General features: G+C 41.3%; 1 protein-coding gene across 17 annotated transcripts in view; it reads right to left on the bottom strand.

Moving 5' to 3' along the window:
- Positions 1-19919, bottom strand: part of TACC1 (transforming acidic coiled-coil containing protein 1) — a 126112-nt gene that overhangs the window by 7624 nt on the left and 98569 nt on the right. For 8 of the 17 annotated variants that reach the window (XM_033231551.1, XM_033231560.1, XM_033231499.1 and 5 more), the window contains 8 exons: positions 19474-19534; positions 17447-17654; positions 13577-13629; positions 8779-8904; positions 6567-6643; positions 4820-4863; positions 2644-2804; positions 1691-1797 (listed from right to left, as the gene is read on the bottom strand). In XM_033231551.1, coding sequence (XP_033087442.1) covers positions 1691-1797; positions 2644-2804; positions 4820-4863; positions 6567-6643; positions 8779-8904; positions 13577-13629; positions 17447-17654; positions 19474-19534 — 837 coding nt within the window. Of the gene's footprint in view, positions 1-1690; positions 1798-2643; positions 2805-4819; positions 4864-4994; positions 5769-6566; positions 6644-8778; positions 8905-13576; positions 13630-17446; positions 17655-19473; positions 19535-19919 lie in introns of those variants that run through there. The other 9 variants (XM_033231579.1, XM_033231584.1, XM_033231538.1 and 6 more) reach the window with 2 other exon arrangements.

Below are 19919 nucleotides of genomic sequence, written 5' to 3'. Positions count from 1 at the left end.
CAAAAATTTGCTGGGCATGGTGGCGGGTGCCTGCAATTCCAGCTCCTCGGAAGGCTGAAGCAGAAGAATCGCTTGAACCCAGGAGGTGGAGGTTGCAGTGAGCCGACATTGTGCCACTGCACTCCAGCATGGGTGACAGAGTGAGACTCTGTCTCAAAAAAAACAAAAAATCAAGTTGGATAACACTCCCCAGGATAAACTCCAAATGCATTAGATTTAAGGACTAAAAAAACTAAGCCAAAAAGTGTAAGTAAAACATGGTAGAATATTTTCTATCCAGCATGGGGAAGATACTTGTTACTATGACAAGGAATCCAGACGCTGTAAAAGAAATGACTAATACATTTCAGCACATAAAAGTAAATTTCTGAATATCAAAAAACACCACAGGCAGAGGCAAAAGACAAATGATAAACTTGAAAAATTATTCAAAATTCTTATCACAAAGGGCTGGTGTCCCTAATATATAAAATATATAAACTGACAATAGGAAAATGGGCAAAGAATAGAGTAATTCATAGTAAAGCAAATATATTAATAAATGAATGCTGAAATATATTCAGTTTCATTCATAAGATAAATGCAAATCAAAATTACATTAAAATAAATGCTCTGGGGCTGGGCGCAGTGGCTCACATCTGTAATCCCAGCACTTTGGGAAGCCGAGGCAGGCGGATCACTTGAGGTCAGGAGTTCCACACCAGCGTGGCCAACATGGTGAAACCCTGTCTCTACTAAAAATACAAAAAATTAGCTGGGTGTGGTGGCGTGTGCCTGTAATCCCAGCTACTTGGGAGGCTGAGGCAGGAGAATTGCTTGAACCCAGGAGACGGAGATTGCAGTGAGCCTAGATCGCACTGCTCCACTCCAGCCTGGGTGACACAGCGAAACTCCGTCTCATAAAAAAAATAAATAAACAAACAAACAAATAAATGAATGCTCTGTTGCTTGCCAAAAACAAATACCTATGTTGAAATACCATTTTCACCTATTTGATTTGCAGAAAATAAAAACGTTGATCTGTTGGCATAGCTGCAGAAAAAAGAGATACTCTCATGTATTATATAAGGCTATAAAATGATAAAAGTCTAATGGGGCCAATCTGATAACACTTATAATTATAAATTCATATACGCTTTGGTCTAGCAATTCCTTTTCTAACATACAGATCATAAAGATAACTCACAGGCATGCAAAACGATCACCTACCAGGTCACTTACTACAGCACTGTCTGTGGCAGCAAGATATTTGAATTAACTTTAATGGCTAACAGGAGGGGACTGTTAAATAAATGATACATTCCAACAATGGAATACCATTAGAAAAAAAAAGAGGAAGCTCTTCTTGCACTGACAGGGAAAGATTCTCAAAATTATATTGCTAAGCAAAAACAGCGAAGTATGCTATAATCATATAAAAAAGGAGAAAAAAATTTTAATAGGAAGAAAAAACAGAAACCAACAACAGTGATTACCCGGCATAGAGAAAAATGGGAACCCAGTGGAAGGAGGCAGGAGCGGATATACCTTTTCTTACTTTTTAATGTTTTAACAATGGGAAAAGGGTTTAAAAAGTGAAATAAACACATACAAATACAACCTGGAGTTGCAAAACAGTGAATTTTTTTTTCCTCTGTCAATCTTCCCACAACATCATGAAGAGTGAAATTCAAAATTTACAAGCTCTTACTTGTCCAGCTTTTCTTCTGCGTGGATTTTCAGGGCCTGGTATCGCTGCTCCTCTTGTTTAACTCTGGCTAAGTAATCCTGAGCACATTTCTTCAAGGCTTCTTCATTCTGTTCCAAAGCAAAAATTGAAACTGAACAGGTCATTTTGTTTCTTCTAATCTACCATGTATCAGAGTTTTCACTTTTCAAAGAATGGAAAAATCTAATTAATTCAGATATCTGCCTTTTATTCATACTCTGCAGTAATTTGAAACAGCCACATGTAATTCTTCATTGAGGAAATTCTACATAATGTCTTCATGTGTTAATTTTCAATATCATACAGTAAGGGTCAGTTATACCAATATGCCTACTTTAGGAAGGCAGTTATTCAAAACTGAATGGCAATTTGACTTCCATATTTGATAAACTGGCCAGTTTCATTTTTATTTTAACATGAAAATAAAGACATTTCCTTGCTACAGTTGTGTCTGGTTGATATGGTAAAGCTAAATTAAATCAACAGGCCCATTTATATCTAAATTTGAAATATTATACTTAATTCTTCTAGAATATGCAGCTTGAATTTTTCAGTGACATGGAATTCCTTCTAATCCCTTTTACTAAAACTGAAATGGTGAATTATCAGAAAGAACATTTCTAGAATTCACCTGAGGTCTGAGGGTTCAATTAATAGTTCTTGCAGTTTACCTCACAGCCTGGGGTTTATTGGCTTGACACAGGAGAGGAATGGCCAAGACATGGCCACCCATTGGGCCAGATGCCTGACCAACCAAAGAAGGAAAAATGTGGAAAAATCCAGCTTCACTGGAATAGAGGATACAAGGCCAGTAGGTCCTGAGCTCCTATTTAAAAGGATACCCACAACCTCTGACATATGTATTTGATGACCAGTTACCAAGGAAATACACCATTGGAAATACACCAGGAGACAGAGGGAAAAAACACTCTCACCTTCTTGAACCCTTCCAGAACGCCTTTCAGGTTCTCGTATCTCCTGAAGAGATCAGAAAGGGACCTTTCCACAGAGTTAAGATCGGCCAGGGCCTGTTCCTTCTCCATGGTCAGTTGCTGGAAGCTTTTCTGAGAGGTCATACTTGTCCTTTGTTCATCTTCTGGGAATCACAAGTCAAAACGAACGACATATTTATTCAACAAAAAGAGACTCCCTAGAAGCCAAGCAGTGTTCTCGGTGATAGGGATACAGCTGGGGATGTGACCAAGTTCCTGCTCTCACGGCTTACATTCTAGTCAGGGGAGATACATGGTGACAACCGATGGGGAAAAACAAGGCAGGGTAAGGGGGAATGGGAGTGAGGAGGGGGCTGTTACTGTACAGAAAGTACCCGCTCTCAGGGGAGAGATTTGAGCAGAGACCAGACAGAAACAAGGGTGTGAACCATACAGCTACCTGGGAGGAGAATATTCTATAGAGAAGAACAGCTGTGGTAAGGCCGGGAGCTGGGAAGGTGTTAGGTGATGTGGACAGTAGAAAGTATCATTTCACTAATTTAGTGGAGAAAGGCCAGACTTTGGTTTAGGGAGTCGATCCTTATGCTATGGATGAGAAGAGACTCTAAATTCAATGCAGGAGGCTCAATTTCTGTTGTTTTGTAAAGGCACCACTGGGTCTGATGCAGAGAAATTACAACCTGCACTAGAGTAAGAACCCTGCACCAAAACAGGATGCTGCCAGCGGGTGTTAATGATATGACCAGGCCACCAACAGTCACAGAATTCAAGGCCTGCCATCCTCTAAAATGAACCTAACTACAGTTGACCCTCATTATTCACCAAGTCCGTATTTCCAAATTCGCCTACTTGCTAAAATTTGTCATCCTAAAATCTATACTCCTGCACTTACAATAGTCATTTGTAGATGTGTGTAGAGTGGCAAAAATGCATTAGTCACCTGTTATGCACGCTCTCAGCTGACAGTGAACAAAGCAATACTCTGCCTTCTTGATTCATTCCATAAACAAGTGTTCTTCTTGTGGTCTATTCGGGCCACGTTTGTTGCATTTGTGTTCTTTTGCTGGAGACCTCACTGTTCTGAGTGGCCTCCAAGGGCAGTGCTACAGTGCTGTCTAGTGATACTAAGCACAAGAAGACAGTGAGGCTCCTTAAAATACATACATTACAGAAGCTATGTTCAGATGTGAGCCAAAGTGCCGCTGACTGTGAGCTCAATGTTAATGAATCAACCATATATATTAAATAAGGTGTCTTTAGACAGGAACACACATAAGACAAGGTTATATACTGATCAGTCAATGAAACTGTTGTGGCCAGATGCAGGAATCTAACTCTGTCTTTTCCCTAGGAGCAGTGTTTATTTACTTATTTTTTGACATGGAGTTTTGCTCTTATTGCCCAGGCTGAAGTGCAATGGCACGATCTCTGCTCACCACAACCTCTGCCTCCCAGGTTCAAGTGATTCTCCTGCCTCAGCCTCCTGAGTAGCTGGGATTACAGGCATGCGCCACCACGTCCAGCTAATTTTGTATTATTAGTAGAGATGGGGTTTCTCCATGTTGGTCAGGCTGGTTTCGAACTCTCGACCTCAGGTGATCCACCCATCTCGGCCTCTCAAAGTGCTGAGATTATAGGTGTGAGCCACCACGCCTGGCCAGGAGCAGTGTTTAGCATTCACTAATTCGGTGTTTGCAGCAACTTTACAGAACATACCTCCCACGAATAATGAGACGACTGTATCTAAGTGACAGACAAATAAAATTTGTGACATGGTCTGAAAATCATCCAGGCATCCGGCTATGGTCTTACAGTTTATGCTACCCCCAACCCCAAACTGGTGTATTGAAACCTAATCCCCAGTGTGTGAGTATGTTCAGGGTGAGAGTGGGCATGGAAGGGAATTTGGGAGGTGATCATGTCAGGATTAGTGTCCTTATAAAAGAGACCCCAGGGAGCTAGCCAGTCCCTTCTATGAGGAATGGGCCCTCCCCAGACATCTCATCTGTGGGCACCTTGAACTTTCCTGTCTCCAGAGCTATGAAAAATGTTTGTTGTTTATAAGCTACCTAGCTTACAGTATTTTGTTATACCAGGCTGAATAGACTAAGACAGATCCTATGGCTCATACCCTCGAAAAACAAAATGTTCTCCTTACCAATCATTTGAGCAATAGTCTTTTCATATTCAGCTACAATTTTCCTAAATGAGAAAAAAAGAACTTATTACCAGGGGAGGATTTTCAGACAATGAAAGTTGGAGAAATGCTGCCCCAAACAATTAAGCACATTCACGTATACCACCAATTTATGTAATCCATTTATCTGCTTTGGGGCTCTTGTTATCTCTCTCTTTTTTTTTTTTTTTTTTTTTACATTATATAAGGTTTCTTAAGGTTCAAAAAAGGTTTCTGTTAAGATTTTATGTTTAGTCAAACTTACATTTTACTTATAGAAACAACTGCCGTCCCTTTCTCTTTGCACCTATTTGAATATCGCAAGGAAATAGATTCATTTTGCTTAGACGCGTCAATCTTTTACAAACTAAGTTAAAGATATTCTTCTGGGCTCTTCCTAAGAGATGCGATCTGACCTTAGGCTTTCCTGACCTCAATCCACCCTTTCAGACACTCTACCTCTGATTTAGTTACAAGTTTTATTTTGTGACCTAATTCCAAAAGTATTTCACTTATTCAAAGACTTTAAAGATCATCCTCTTGGGTTAACCTTTCTTCTAGTGAAGAGTGACAATGTCCTTCTGACCCAGTCCAGTGCTGGGTGCTCTGTGAGCCACATCACGTCCTCCCCTGCCCTCCATAGTGGTGCCCCCATCACTTTTGACGTCATATCCAAGTTGGTTATTATGTATGGCTACCACTCTCTCAGAGCAGGAATGTCCCTTCCTTTCCATCAAGCCCAGCAAAGGGCCTTACACCCAGGAAATGCTTAAAAGACAAATAATACAAGAACAACAAATTAGAGGGATATATTTAAAATGTTTTTTAATCATTCAAGTGTTGACCACACAGTGTGTGAATTATTTATGCCTTTTTTTCTCCTCTACTTTGATTTCATCTTTAGTCATTTCATGGCTCATAACTCTCTTTTCTAAAAGTGAGGAAAAATAAAAAGATTTTAATTTCAAGTCAATCAATTTTGTTTCTTGTTAACAAGCTTTCTATCATCTATTTGGTGGTTACATAATTTGAAACTGTTATGCATAATTAATTTTGTAGAAGTATTACGGACCAGGTGCCGTGGCTCACGCCTGTAATCCCAGCACTTTGGGAGGCTGAGGCAGGTGCATTGCTTGAGCTCAGGAGTTAGAAACCAGCCTGGGCAACAGAGTGAGACCTCATCTTTAAAAAAAATTACACAGGCATGGTGGTGCATGCCTGTGGTCCCAGCAACTTGGGAGGCAGAGGTGAGAGGATCAGTTGATTCCAGGAGGTTGAGGCTGCAGTGAGCCATGATCACACCACTGCACTCCAGCCTGGATGACAGAGTGAGACCCTGCCTCAAAAAAAAAAAAAAAAAAAAAAAAAAAAAGGTAGTATTATGAATTCCAATGTCTCTATCATTGGATAAATCTTATTTTTCAGTATTCTAAATGGATATTTTGATACAAATTTCTGTCAATTCTTCTAAGAAGACAAGAATTATGTGGGTTCTGTTTACATGTTATGTTCTGGACAACAAAAGATAAACTACAGTATTTGAATATAATAACTGGTTACCAGTAACTCCTGAAATAACATTCTCAATCACAAAGCAAGATGCAAACGGCAAAGCCTTCAAGCTCTCAACACTTGGTTCTGTGGCAAGCAAACACTGTCATCACTTCATCTGTATCAAATCTAACAGTGCTTAAAAGTATCCAGCCCCTCCCCAAACCTCCAGTCTAACCTCATCTCCAAAACTTCTTGCCGGGTCTCTTCATATTTCTTCTTCCATTCATTTGCTTCAATCTCTTTAGTGATTATCTAAAGTATAATAAAGCTTAGTTTTACCCAATCTATTACAATTTGCATTTGAGACTGGGAACTGAAATAGCACACAACCACGTCTAACCCAAGATACTCAATCTGTATTAGAAATACAAACCTCAATATTTAATGTTTGTAAACATTTGGAAAAGTGTACTCTAAGCCACACAGGATGCTGGGATGTAAACACGGGAATAAAGATGAGTAGAACATCTCCCAGAAATTCCAAGTGGTATTTACGGCGTCTGTGAACTTTACCTTGGTCCAGGGTCTAGCTCTCAGCTCTGCAGGGCCAGGCCCTGACTGGGACAGACACCAAGAACAGAGCCATCTGACTGGCAGGTATTCACTCTAAGGCCATGTAATCGCGGCTGATGCCAGGCCACCAGAGAATGAAACTGCCACAAAATCAGAGCATTGGAAGTTGGCATGAGCAACACATTATCTTTCTATAGAGATTTTTGACAGCTTCATAAAAACGGAGTCAGAAGGAGGGGGCTCAGATGAGCTGGCTACATCTAGCTATAGCATCCGTCCCCATTGGTAGAGTCTTGCTAGTTAGCCTGGAACCTAGGCTCATATTTGGGATGCTCTTGCTAACTGGAAGGAAATATTCTAAATTCATTGCCTCAAACTCCATTTGCCCTGGGCAGGGCTTGCATGGGCAGCCATGGCGCTCCACTTACTGTACTTCCCTGACCGTGCCTCTCTCTTCCTGATTGGTAGTTTCGTTATATTTATTAGGATCTCAAGAACATAGAAAGACGCATCCTGTGTGCTTCAGGTAATCAGGCATCTCTTTACTTTGATCCATTAGGTGGTGATCTCATAGTTTAACTCCCAGGAAAAAGATCAAGTCATTTTTCTCATTTACAAGATTTTGGCCAGGCACAGTGGCACATGCTTGCAGTCCCAGCTACTCAGGCGGCTGAGGCAGGAGGATCGCTTGACCCTAGGAGTTCGAGGATGCAATGAGCTATAATAGTGCCACTGTACTCCAGCCCGGGTGACAGAGTGACATCTTGTCTTTTATTTTACTTTTATTTTTCTGAGATGGAGTTTCGCTCTTGTTGTCCAGGTTGGAGTGCAATGGCGCAATCTCGGCTCACCCCAACCTCTGTCTCCCGGGTTCAAGCGATTCTCCTGCCTTAGCCTCCCGAGTAGCTGGGATTACAGGCATGCACTACCATGCCCAGCTAATTTAATATTTTTTTTAGTAGAGACAGTCTGGTCTCTATTAAATTACCGAACTCAGGTCTCGAATTCCCGAACTCAGGTGATCTGTCTGCCTTGGCTTCCCAAAAAAAAAAAAAAAGCTTTTGGTGGGTCTTCTTACCACTGCTCCCAAGTTTTGAAAACAGGACTAGCTGACATCCCTCATTACCAACTTGATGCTATTTTATAAAGCTGTAAAAGACCTACAGCTGAGGTGCTTAACCACTTTCAGCATACTATAAAAATTAAAACTAAAAAAAACTATGTAACTAAAAACTACAAAAATAAAATTGCCACACAGTCCTTTAAGAACAGGTGGAATTGTCAAGAAACACACAAACCAAACACACAAAATACAGCATAGAAATAGGACAGGAGAGGATGGGTAACTGATTAATGGCACACAACATTGTCTTTCATATTTTTCAGATAACCAGGAAAGGCCTAGTAGTGATCTATTTTGAACAAAGGCTGTTAAAGAAACACAATACAGGAATCGGAGAGCTGAACTGTTTAAAGAATAAATGAAAGTAGGAAACAACTGTGTATTACTGCAAAAAAATTACAAATGTTTAAGCATGAGTATATATCCTCTGTAAAATAAAAGCACTGATTTCATTACACATGTGAGCAAAGCTGGCAAAATTAGATATTTTAAATGTCAGGACTGAAAGATAAAGAAGGGTACAAAATTCTTAAGAATATTTCAGATTGTCAACATTTTACCCTGGAGCCCAGAATGTCAGGACTCCAGCACCACTGCCACAGGGGGCCCTTTTTACGACCTAAACAAGCTGCAGGTAATAAGAACTTCCAGCCTGGGATAACTTGAGCCAGCAGAGATACAATCTACCTGCTGGTACATGGGCCTTACAAAGAAATGGAGTGATAAGCAGACCAAATAGGAGAGCTTTTACCTCTTCTCTTATTAAGGTGAGCACGGCTGTCTTGTCTGATTCGCTGAGGCAGATCCCATCCAGGGGGCTCTCACCTCCACAGGACACTGACACAGCAGCCTTCTCTGCAGAGGACTCCAGCAGCCCCTGTGGAGAAAGGGATTACGTTGAATACATCAGCTTTCAGCTTCTTAACCCCAGACATCCTTCAACAACTTCCTCATTATTAAATTGATCACACCCTTTAAAACCATGTTTAAAGAAAAGTCAGCGGGCGGGCGGGGGGCGGGGAGCAAAACAAATCTAATTATGGAACTAACTAAAGAAAAACTGTTATAATGACTCTCAGAGTGGTCTTAGCTTCTGTTGAAAAGATAACCTAGAGAAATTTTATTCTGATCTAAAAGGGAGAAAGTGTGCTTATAATAGTGGTCAGTCACCAAAGAACCACATGGATGACAGAGAAACACACCCATGATTAAGTTTCTGGGGATAAGCTCCATGTAAATGGAATTTTCTTTTTTTAAAAAAGAAAAAACAAAAACAAGTGACAGCTGCTCCTGTTGCATATTGATGCTTTGTATGTATTTTTATTTAGCCACTGCAGATGGAAATGTTTCTAAAATACTAACTTTCAGGCCTAAGGAGGCAGAAATAGCAAAAATATTTGAACTCTTTGAACTCTCACCCCCACCCTTTCACCCGGATGATTCAGGATCATCCTGAACTTCCACTGCTCTGCGGAGACCTCCTGCGGTAACCCTGCCTGCTGGGTGTGTGCCACTGTTGCCCACATGCAAAACGGCCATACTTAAGTCAAGGTCCGTGCCTGTGCGTTGATTCCTCCTTGCTACTAAGCTTTCCACTCCCTTCTGGCAGCACTTCACTCTCTGAGGTGCTTGCTCGCTTCTATCATAAACTCAGTTCCACAACGAAACACTGGCAAACTTTTTTTTTTTTTTTTTTTCCATGAGAACACGGACTTGGTACTACTATTTTCCTTCCTAAAAGATGTTTTTGGCGGCTATTCCTCCCACCTATGGAAGTAAACTTTTTATATAAATGAGTCATCTAATACTTTGGGAACATCCAAAATGCCAAAATGACCTGGAATAATCTTAATCTTAAATGTGGGATAACTAATCAATTAGTTATTGATTATAATCGATCAGTTACATCTTGTGTGAATCAACACTAAACAGAAAGTCCAAGGTGAACGTAGACCAGTGGCTTTTAAATTTTTCAGAGTCATTATATAGTTTTACCCTCTCTCTAGAAAATGCTCAGAAACAGAATTTTAGCATGTGGCCTCACAGACCTCAGCCACGGGCCCAAAACAAACCTGTCTCAAGCCACAGAAAAGCAAAATACAAAAGCCACAAGCCGGCAGTGCCCATGTTCCAGCAGCATTTGGGGGAGGGCAGCCCACCACGCCAACACAAGTCCAAGGTCCCCACAAAACCTCTCTTTTCTCTCTTGGGATAGATCTACCACTAGAACCAGAAGGCACTTGCAGTGGGCAGCCTCTAAAATGCCCCCCAATAACCCCTACCTCCAGCACTAATCCTCTCCCTCTGTAATCTCTTCAAGTGTAGGCTGGACTTAGTGACTCATTACAATATGGCAAATGTCATGGATGTCACTTCTGAGGTTAGGTTCTGAACAAACTGACTTCTATGTTTTGAGAAGCTACAGGGAAAGGCCCATGTGGCAAGGAGCCGATGTCTCTGCCGACAGCCAGTGGGGACTTGCTAACAACCACGTGAGTGAGCTTGGAAGCAGATCCTCCCAGGATCCTCCCTAAGTCAAGCCTGGATATGACTGCAGCCTTGGTCAACACCTTGACTGCAGCCTGCAACAGACCCTGAGTCAGAGGCACCCAGCAAACCTGCCCAAGATTCCTGACCCACAGAAACAATGAGATAATAAACACTTGCTTTAAGTGTTGGAGTAATGTGTTATACAGCAGCAGATAGCTGATACACACCTGGACATCTGAATCATCTCATTAACTTCCTGTGCCTTGTTTCTTATCAAGAAACTGTTACTTGCTTAAAGGGAGGTAATACAGGAGATCAGGTTGAGACCTGATTCACCTCACTGTTACACTTCTGATTCTAAATTAGTAACATTTCATGGGTCTGTCTCTTGTGAGTTCTTAGTTTAAGCCACGAGGTTGAGTCAACTTTAGGAAACAGACTCTCAGTGCTTTCCATGGCTACCAGGTTCGTGAGAATTTGGGAAATAAGCCCCCTAAAAATCTTCATAGCCAGGAAAACATCAACGTCCATTACAGAGTTCAGCATCGCATTCATTTGTTAAGAGGGTAAATGAATTCAGTCTGTCTGCTTAACAACTCAATGCTAACACATGTGGGGTCCAGAAGAGGCAGCATCCTGAGCAGGAGGTGGGAGATTAAACCTTAGATGGTGTTTGATGTCTCCAGGTGAGTGGGCTCTTCAGCCTGCCGGCTTTCCCCAGTCGCTCTCCTCTCTGCCTGGCCACATTTACAAGCCTCACTACTCAAAATGCAACAATTCTTACAGGTGTAAGGGCAGGAATGTATGCCCTTGCCTACTTTAGCCATCTTTTCCAGTCTCCTAGGATTTAACTTTTTACATTCCTTAGTCCTTTAGGTTGCTTATCAAAAAGTGCAGAACATCTCACAGGGGTGTCCAAGGAAGAGAATGCAGTCATGGGTTCTTAGTTTCTGTTTCTGGTTGGGGCAGTAAAGCCCCTTCCTCATCCCTCTTTTCCGCTTATCACTAGAGACAGAAACTAATAACCATGGCTTCAGGCTGCTAACAGCCTAAAACAAAACCAATCAGAACAGCAATAACAACAACAAAATTAAGCAAGCTGGACAAGCTTGTTACAGAGAAATTGGCCAGAAGATCTCTTTTAGGCCTGGGCCATCTAGTATGTCTTTAATGAAGATGCTAAATCAATCAATCACATCCTTCCAAAAGGGCTTCATTTCATGTTTGCCAATGCTTCTCCCAGTCTCTCAAAACGTTCACAACTGAGGACCAACGAAGACCAGTAGCCAACAGAAATCAATGTACTCCTGGTTGCAAATTTACAGTGAGCACAGATGCCACAGATTCCCATGGCTGTGTCCTCGCAGCAGGAGAATTCGCACCACTAATCTGTGGCAGTGTGCTGACTGTGCTCATTTGTCCTCGATCACAACCGAGCAGTACCAGCCCCTGCCGTACTCTAACAGAGACATGCCCGAAAAAGTCAAATGAACTCACCTTTTAAAAAATTTTAAACTTAAAAAGAAAAGTTAATTTCTTATATGAAAAATGCTGTGGAACAACAGCTGAAAAGCAAGGACAGACTGACTCCCACCATTGATTGTACTCTGGCCTCAGTCCAGCCATCACCTACCGCTGGGCACAAGACCGCATTGGAATGAACTTCAGAGCAACACAGAGAAACTTAAAAAGTGAATGCTGGATTAAATAGATGATTTTTTTCATTCAATGTTTTGCATGGTGAAATTTCTTTATACAATGTTTATTCAATGTTCTAAGGAAGTAGGAGTTAATTTATGTTGGGAAGTTCAAATGGAGTTGCTTTTAAAAGGTCACAGCATATGATATGTTCCTCACCAGCTGCCTTCAGAGACAGTGTTTGCCATTTTTCTTTTCACTCTCTTGCTCACTCTTATTTCCACGTGTTTCCTATCAACACCACACCAGTGTATTCTAACACAACAGTGTATTCTAGCACACCACTAGTGTATTCTAGCACTTTACAGCTTAAATCTTTCACGTTATCATTTTAACTTATCCTTACAACGATTTTGATGAGGCAGATGGGTGCTACTCATTTTATGGATGTATCAGTTGGGAATCAGGAAGTTAAAAGTTTAAGAACTGAGTAAACAGGCCGGGCGCAGTGGCTCATGCCTGTAATCCCAGCACTTCAGGAGGCCAACACGGGTGGATCACCTGAGGTCAGGAGTTTGAGACCAGCCTGGCCGACATGGTGAAACCCCGTCTCTACTAATAATACAAAAATTAGCCAGGTGTGGTGGCGCATGCCTGTAATCCCAGCTACTCAGGAGGCTGAGGGAGAACTGCTTGAACCCAGTAGGCGGAGGCTGCAGTGAGCCGAGACTGCGTCACTGTAATCCAGGATGGGCGACAAGAGTGAAGCTTGGTCTCAAAAAAAAAAAAAAAAAAGAACCGAGTAAACCAGCCAGGTGCGGGGGCTCATGCCTGTTATCCCAGTACTCTGGGAGGCCGAGGTGGGCAGATCGCTTGAGCCCAGGAGGTTGAGACCAGCTAGGTAACACGGCAAGACCCCATTTCTACAAAAAATACAAAAATTAGCTGGGGGTGGCGGCACGCAACTCTAGTTCCAGCTACTTGGGGGGCTGTGGTGGAAGGATCACTTGAGCCCAGGAGGTGGAGGTTGCAGTTAGCCAAGATCGCACCACTGTATTCCAGCCTGGGGAACAGTGAGACTGTCTCAAATAATAATAATAACAATAATAATAAAAACCTTAGTTAACCCAATACATCTGAAATGTTATCTCAATATGTAGTTAATATAAAAAGTTGAGACATTTATGCTTCTTCTTTTTCTGAGTAGCTACAGTTCAAGTGTGCTCAACAGCTACCTGCAGCTAGGGCTACTCTACAGAACACTGCAGAGACTACGTGTTCCTCAAGTGAAGAAACTATCTTATTTACATTTTATCCTCATCACCTAACACTGACCAGAATTTAACAAATTCACATGGGCTTCAAAACAAACACTGAAAGAAATCTGAGCCCCACCCGGCCCTCCACATTCAGGAACTTACAAGCACAGTGGACCCGTCTTCTTCCATCTTCTGGCACGTCTCCTTCTCTATGCCTAAGACAGAAAGTCATTTTTATAGTTATCCCAAGAAGTTGGTTCCTTTCCTCCCTAGTGAAAGGCTCTTGGAAACGCCAGTGCAGGCCGAGAATGACTACGAACACATGAAAAGCATTTTAAGATTTTATTTAAAAGGAACGCTGGCATTTTCTTGAGCGTTGTTATAAGTCCACGGCATTCAGAAGAGGAGCACGTGGTTAGTCGCCAGAACAGGTCGTCAGCCTTCAGGCAGAAAGAACAGCAAGGCTGCCCCCTTGTGTCCATTTAAAGTTTGGAAAAATGCGTTGTACTAACTGTGGCATTATTTCAGAAACGGGACACTGTGTAACACTGATTTTTTTATCATCAAGTCGGAGTGAATTTAAATTCCAGCCCAGAATGGTGGCCTTGATCTAATTAATGCAGCAGATAAGATAATAAGCTTTAAAATTCAAGCCAGCACAACTAAACTCATTCTCCCCTCCACACCCTTCAAATGGGCTACCTTGTCTCAGGTCTATCCTCTACTCTACTAGGGTAGAGGGTGACATTTAAAATAACCAGAAGATGGCTGGGCACAGTGGCTCATGCCTGTAATCCCAGCACTTTGGGAGGCCAAGGTGGGTGGATCACCTGAGGTCAGGAGACCAACCTGGCCAACATGGCGAAGCCTCGTCTCTACTAAAAATACAAAAAGTATCTTGGCGTGGTGGCGCATGCCTGTAATCCCAGCTACTTGGGAGGCTGAGGCAGGAGAATCGCTTGAACCTGGGAGGTGGAAGTTGCAGTGAGTTGAGATAGCACCACCACACTCCAGCCTGGGCAACAAGAGCAAAACTCAGTCTCAAAAATAAGAAAAATAAAAAATAAAATAACCAGAAGATACACTCATTAAAGTAAACATAAAAATACAGAAAAGCACATAAAAGTTTACAATCTAAAGTTACAATCCTCCACATGGCAATCACTACTATTGTTGTCAATAGCTAATTATTTAAAACACAAATGTGACCATCACTCCCTTGTTCAAAAACCTTCAACCTCCCCCTCCCTACCTATAGGATCAAGCCCAGATTCCACGTCACGACCTTGTTTCCCACTTGGCCAGGTACTTACAGAAAACAACCAGGCCTTTTACCAACATGTCAGCTTCCTTCCCATGGCTGTGTAAAAGTCTCGTTTCCTGGAGAACATCTAGTAAGTATCCATCAGGACCCAGTTCCAAGGGGACACTCCCCAGGACACAGTCGGGATTCACCTAATAGGGCCTGTAGCCACTCCCACACCCAGGACCACAGCCTCCACTTGCCTGTGATGTGGCTGATCAATTACAATGTAACCACTTGTTCAAATCTGTTCCCTTTGCTGTTTGCTAACTTTGAAGACAGCACTGTATGCATAGGGTCCCAGCTCTCTACATACATTTTTGTTGAAGGAATTTCCTCCAGTGGGGAAGAATATAATTCAATAAATGTTTACCATGTACTGTGTCAAAGGTGACTCAAAGATGACTGTCTGGTAGTCTCCAACCTCAGTAAGTTTATAATATTACCTTCCTGTAATTAACACACTGCACTAGGTACTGTGGAACAGGAAGGGGGAAAGGAAATGTGGGAGCATAAAGCATGCTGCAGAGACCTGAAGGGATGTGCAGATCTGTGTAGGAGGCGGCAAAGGAAGACACTTCAGATGGAAAAAAACCAAGGCAGGTGTTAAGAATACTCAGGATTAACCCCAAGAAACTGCGGGAATGGCAAACAAGGGCTCAGGGAAAGATGTCAGGGCAGAAGGCAGTATAGGAATAAATCAGGAACAATGCCTGGCACATTATTTTACATATGAGAGACTGAGGCCTGGGATGAGGAGGAGGCCGGGGGAATAAACTGCTCCAAGTTCTTACTTTCCATCTGCTTCCCTGGCTTAATGGCAGATCATGACTTTTAAAATTCTATGCATAAAAGCCCACAAATAAAATTATGTTAAGAAGATCTGAGTTTTTAATAATGTTTAATGTAGTCAGGAACATGGTTCTAAACTTTTCGTAAGTAAGGTTTAAGGCCAAGGACACAACTGGGGTCCCAAAAGAGGGGCTTAGCTCTAGAATGATCTGACAAGTCCATCAGTAAGAGGTTTCAGCCCTGATTAGTCCAGGTTCCTCATTAGCATGTTACGAAAGATTTTACAGTGCACTGGTCAATCTCAACTTACCAAATCTGTACCAGAAAAATTTACAGTAGCGTAGTATCATGAAAATAATCTCTGCATACTTTGGCATTGTGGCTAAAAGACCATGGAACCAGACTGCTTAGAGTCAAATGTAGTTCTGCCATTTACTAATGACGAGGTTCAGAACACACTTCACCAAAATGTGGTGCCTTCGCATTTGAGGACACAGCAGAAGCAGGGGGGTCTCTCGGCCCCTATCCTGCCGTCTTCCCTGAAGCAGGCCATAAAGGAATCCCTCAGACCTTCCCCCGAAAATAGGTCATTAGACCTCATTACAGAGGGACCTCCTTGTACACAGAGAAAAACAATGTCCTTATCCCGAAAGACACAGACACCAAGAGGAACTGAAACAAACAGGACTTGCTAAGTTCCCCTGGTTTATTACCACAGATCATGCCCTTCTGTCCTCCAATTATACTTCTGCACAACTATCTGTAAAAGTACAGTTTTCCCTGTTCCTTTGGGTCTTTATTTCTGGAGGCTCTAATGTCATGTAAAACTTACATTAAATACATTTGTATGCTTTTCTCTTGTTGATCTTTTGTTAGAGATGTCTCAGCCATGAACCTTGTGGTGGGTGAGGAAAAAGATACTGCTTTTCTGTCCTACCCTAGCCAAGTGACTTTAATCAAGTCACTTAACTTCTTTGACTTACTTTGTCTCTCTGAAGAAGGGAGAAAAAGGTAACACCTTGCTATGAATGAGTATATGCAAAGCACTTAGAACAATGCCTGTACATGGTAAGGCACCATACATGTTAGTTGTTATTTCTCTAAGTTAAACAATGAGTATAACAATCACAAAAAAGTCAAACGTATGACATATTCATAGGCCATTTGATATAGTTTAAATATTTGCCCCCTATATCTCATGTTGAAACCTGATCAACAGTTGGAAGTGAGGCCTAATGGGAGGTGGCTGGGTCATAGAAGCAGATCCCTCATGAATAGCTTGCTGCCCTCCTTGTAGTAATAAGTGACTTCTTGCTCTGTTAGTTTCTGTGAGATGTTTGTTAAAATAGCCTGGCATCCTCCTCCCCCTCTCTTCCTCCCACCCTCTCGCCATGTGACACACTTGCTTCCCCTTGCCTTCCACCATGATTGGAAGCTTCCTAAGTCCCCCTCACTAGAAACAGGCACTGGTGCCATGCTTATTCTACAGCCTGCAGAATCATGAACCAAATAAACCTCTTTTCCTTATAAATTAGCCATTCTCAGGTATTCCTTTACAGCAACGCAAATGAACTAACACACCACTATACTTTAAGAGGTGGCCATATTCACATACAATTATACAAATGAACTAACACACCACTATACTTTAAGACATGGCCATATTCACATACAATTATAAAGAAATTCAAGGAGTCTCAAACACATCAGCATCTCCTATACAACTTGTCACAAGTATCCCTACGTTCCTAGTACTTCAAGAAGCCCTTTTTTTGTGTCCCTTTTCCGGGTAAAGAAGCAACGCATAGGTCAGCATCCTGAATCTATCCTTCAAGTGACCCAATTCTTTAATCTCTGTAAGGCGCCTCCTGCTTTATTAGGCTTTCAGGCATTTCCATGCTTATGTACATTAGAAAGATGAAGATATGCTTCCATACCTGCTTCTGAGGATGAAAACGCATGATTTATGGTAGACACGGGAACATTGGAACATTCAAAGTACTCCAGGTCTTCCTCTGGCTCACCTTTCACCTCGGCCCCAGCTGATTTCTGACCACATGACGTGGATGCCAGTTTCTCCTCATCGGTAGCATGGCCATCCCTATTAGAAATGTCTGAAATCTGGGAGATCACTGCTCCTTCATCCTGCGAAACACAACAGAGAAGATGCTACCCTTTAGGAGGGCAAGCAATGGGGAAAAGTGACATCCCATGAATGGAACAAGGTAGACACAACTCCATACAGATATGTGAGAGGTTAACCACAGATCAGGGTACAAAGCAAGGAGGAAGTTGGAGTCTTTCAATTGTGAGATATTGTTTTATAGAACCTAGTTTCTGTAATTTGAGTCTGAGGTTTTAAAAAATGATCTTCTCTAGGTTAAGTTTACAAGCAAGCAGTTTAAGTGGTTTAAGACAATGGTTTTCAATTTTTTTGCTTGTATACCTTCTAATTTTTAAAAAAATCTATGTACCCCATTGCATTTTCAAGTGACAGCTAAAAACTTTTTGGCATAAGTTTAAATAATTACAAAGAATGTAATATCTGGAATATTCTAAATATTGAATTTGCTTAATTAATGCTATCTAGTTACCTTGGTGATTTGATACCATATGTAAATTTACACTAACAAGTTCCTGAATAAGTCAGAAGTTTATGTTATTCCTTTTCCTCTCTAAATCTGTATTTCCATTTCACTTCCATCATGAAATCCAAATGAAAAACATCTGCATGGCTGAAAGTCTTTTAAAGGTCTCTATCCAATGTCTCTGTGAAACTTTTTTCTTTGACTATAGGTCTTAAAATTTTTTTCTGCTGGAGAGTTATTATATTAATGCATAACTTATTTTCAAAATATTGCAAGTTTTGATAAGTATTATCAGACACAAAAGTAAGTTGTTATATCAATTACAAAATGTTTTATTGTACTAATTCTTAAAAACTTTTACAGTGCAATAAATGGGTTTTATTTTATATCCAATAAATGGGTTTGGGGTTTCTTTTTTTTTTTAAAGAAGACCAAAGATAAACTTCTCATAGTTCTTGCTGCCTACTTTAGCAAAATCTGGGAGAATCTTTTACACATTTGTAACAGATGAAAAATAACTCAGATTGCAAATTTCCCCCACCACACCCCTTTTTTACATTTTACATCATATACCAAGTTTCTGGTCCAAATTGTATAGGATAAGTTATGTTAAATTGAACTCTATTAAACAATGAATGTATTCCTGTAATAAGTATACTGACAAAGTTTTAAAAAGAACAAAAGGATCTCACTGCAATCAGATGGTCCTGGGTTTCAGTTTATTTGTTTTGCAATTAGTCTATACGGTCATGGATGGATACTATTTATTGCTAGAATGTAACAAAGGTCAATATCAATTTTATTCCTGGTTTCTATTTTTATAAATATAATCATTAAGAAATCTTATTTATACAAACAATAGATGAAACAGAAGGTAATTCTTTCTGTAACATAAGTGCCTTTCAATTCTTTGAACCCCTTTCCAAGTTACATGCCCCAAAAAATCTATCATCAAACATTATTTTTAGATCAGTTGACAACTCAGGTTTTCCTCTATTGTTGAAAGCAATGAATTAGAAAACCATCTGACTTAAGAAAAATACCATCCAGTTATTAGTCAATTATCTTCTTAGCACCTACACCGATATTTCAGATCTTCCCTTTGGTGCCCTGGAGACTTTCACACCCTGTGGTGATGGCGATGCATCTTTGTAGCACTTAAAGTGGGAATTTTACCAAAAAAAAAAAAAAAAGTCATTGTGAAAGGGTTCCCTTGTCTTCAGGTACCTTCTCTTCAGGGACAGTAAGGATCTGCTTAAAACTGAGTACTCAGGCACCCATTGGAAAGTCCTTTTGAACCACCCGCCAGGGGGATGCAAACTCCCACTGGGGGACCCCTGGTCTAAGAGACGTTCTGGGGATGGACACAGACTCACCTGGGAACATGCATCCAAAGCGAGAGACTGAGTTTCACGCTTCTTCACCTTACAGCCACTCCTAGAAAGAGAAGAAACACAAACAAGCCAGTTTGCAATCACACTGACAACTGTCAAGGCATGAAATGGAGCAGAGAGCAGTGTGTGCGGATAAAAGCCAAAGCGTACAGCACCACACAAATCATACATCACCGCATGAGAGAGGCAGGGACACCTTTTATGCCTCTGAGTTTTCTCCAGAGAGACGAAGTAAGTAAAGACCTACAGTGGGGCTCATTCTCTGAAAAGACCCCCTCCGCTTGCTTCTGTGAGTTGTCAAACAGTAGCACTCTTACGTCTATGGTTTTTAATTACACGCCACCAAAAGCTTTTCAGACAGTAGAGCCTTAGCAGCTGGAGACATTCAGTTCCTCTGAGCCTCACTCACTTGGCTTTGACGTTCATTA

This window comes from Trachypithecus francoisi, unplaced genomic scaffold (assembly GCF_009764315.1).
Source record: "Trachypithecus francoisi isolate TF-2019V2 unplaced genomic scaffold, Tfra_2.0 Contig01440, whole genome shotgun sequence".
Lineage (NCBI taxonomy): Eukaryota > Metazoa > Chordata > Mammalia > Primates > Cercopithecidae > Trachypithecus > Trachypithecus francoisi.
This window is presented reverse-complemented; position numbering and strand designations above follow the sequence as displayed.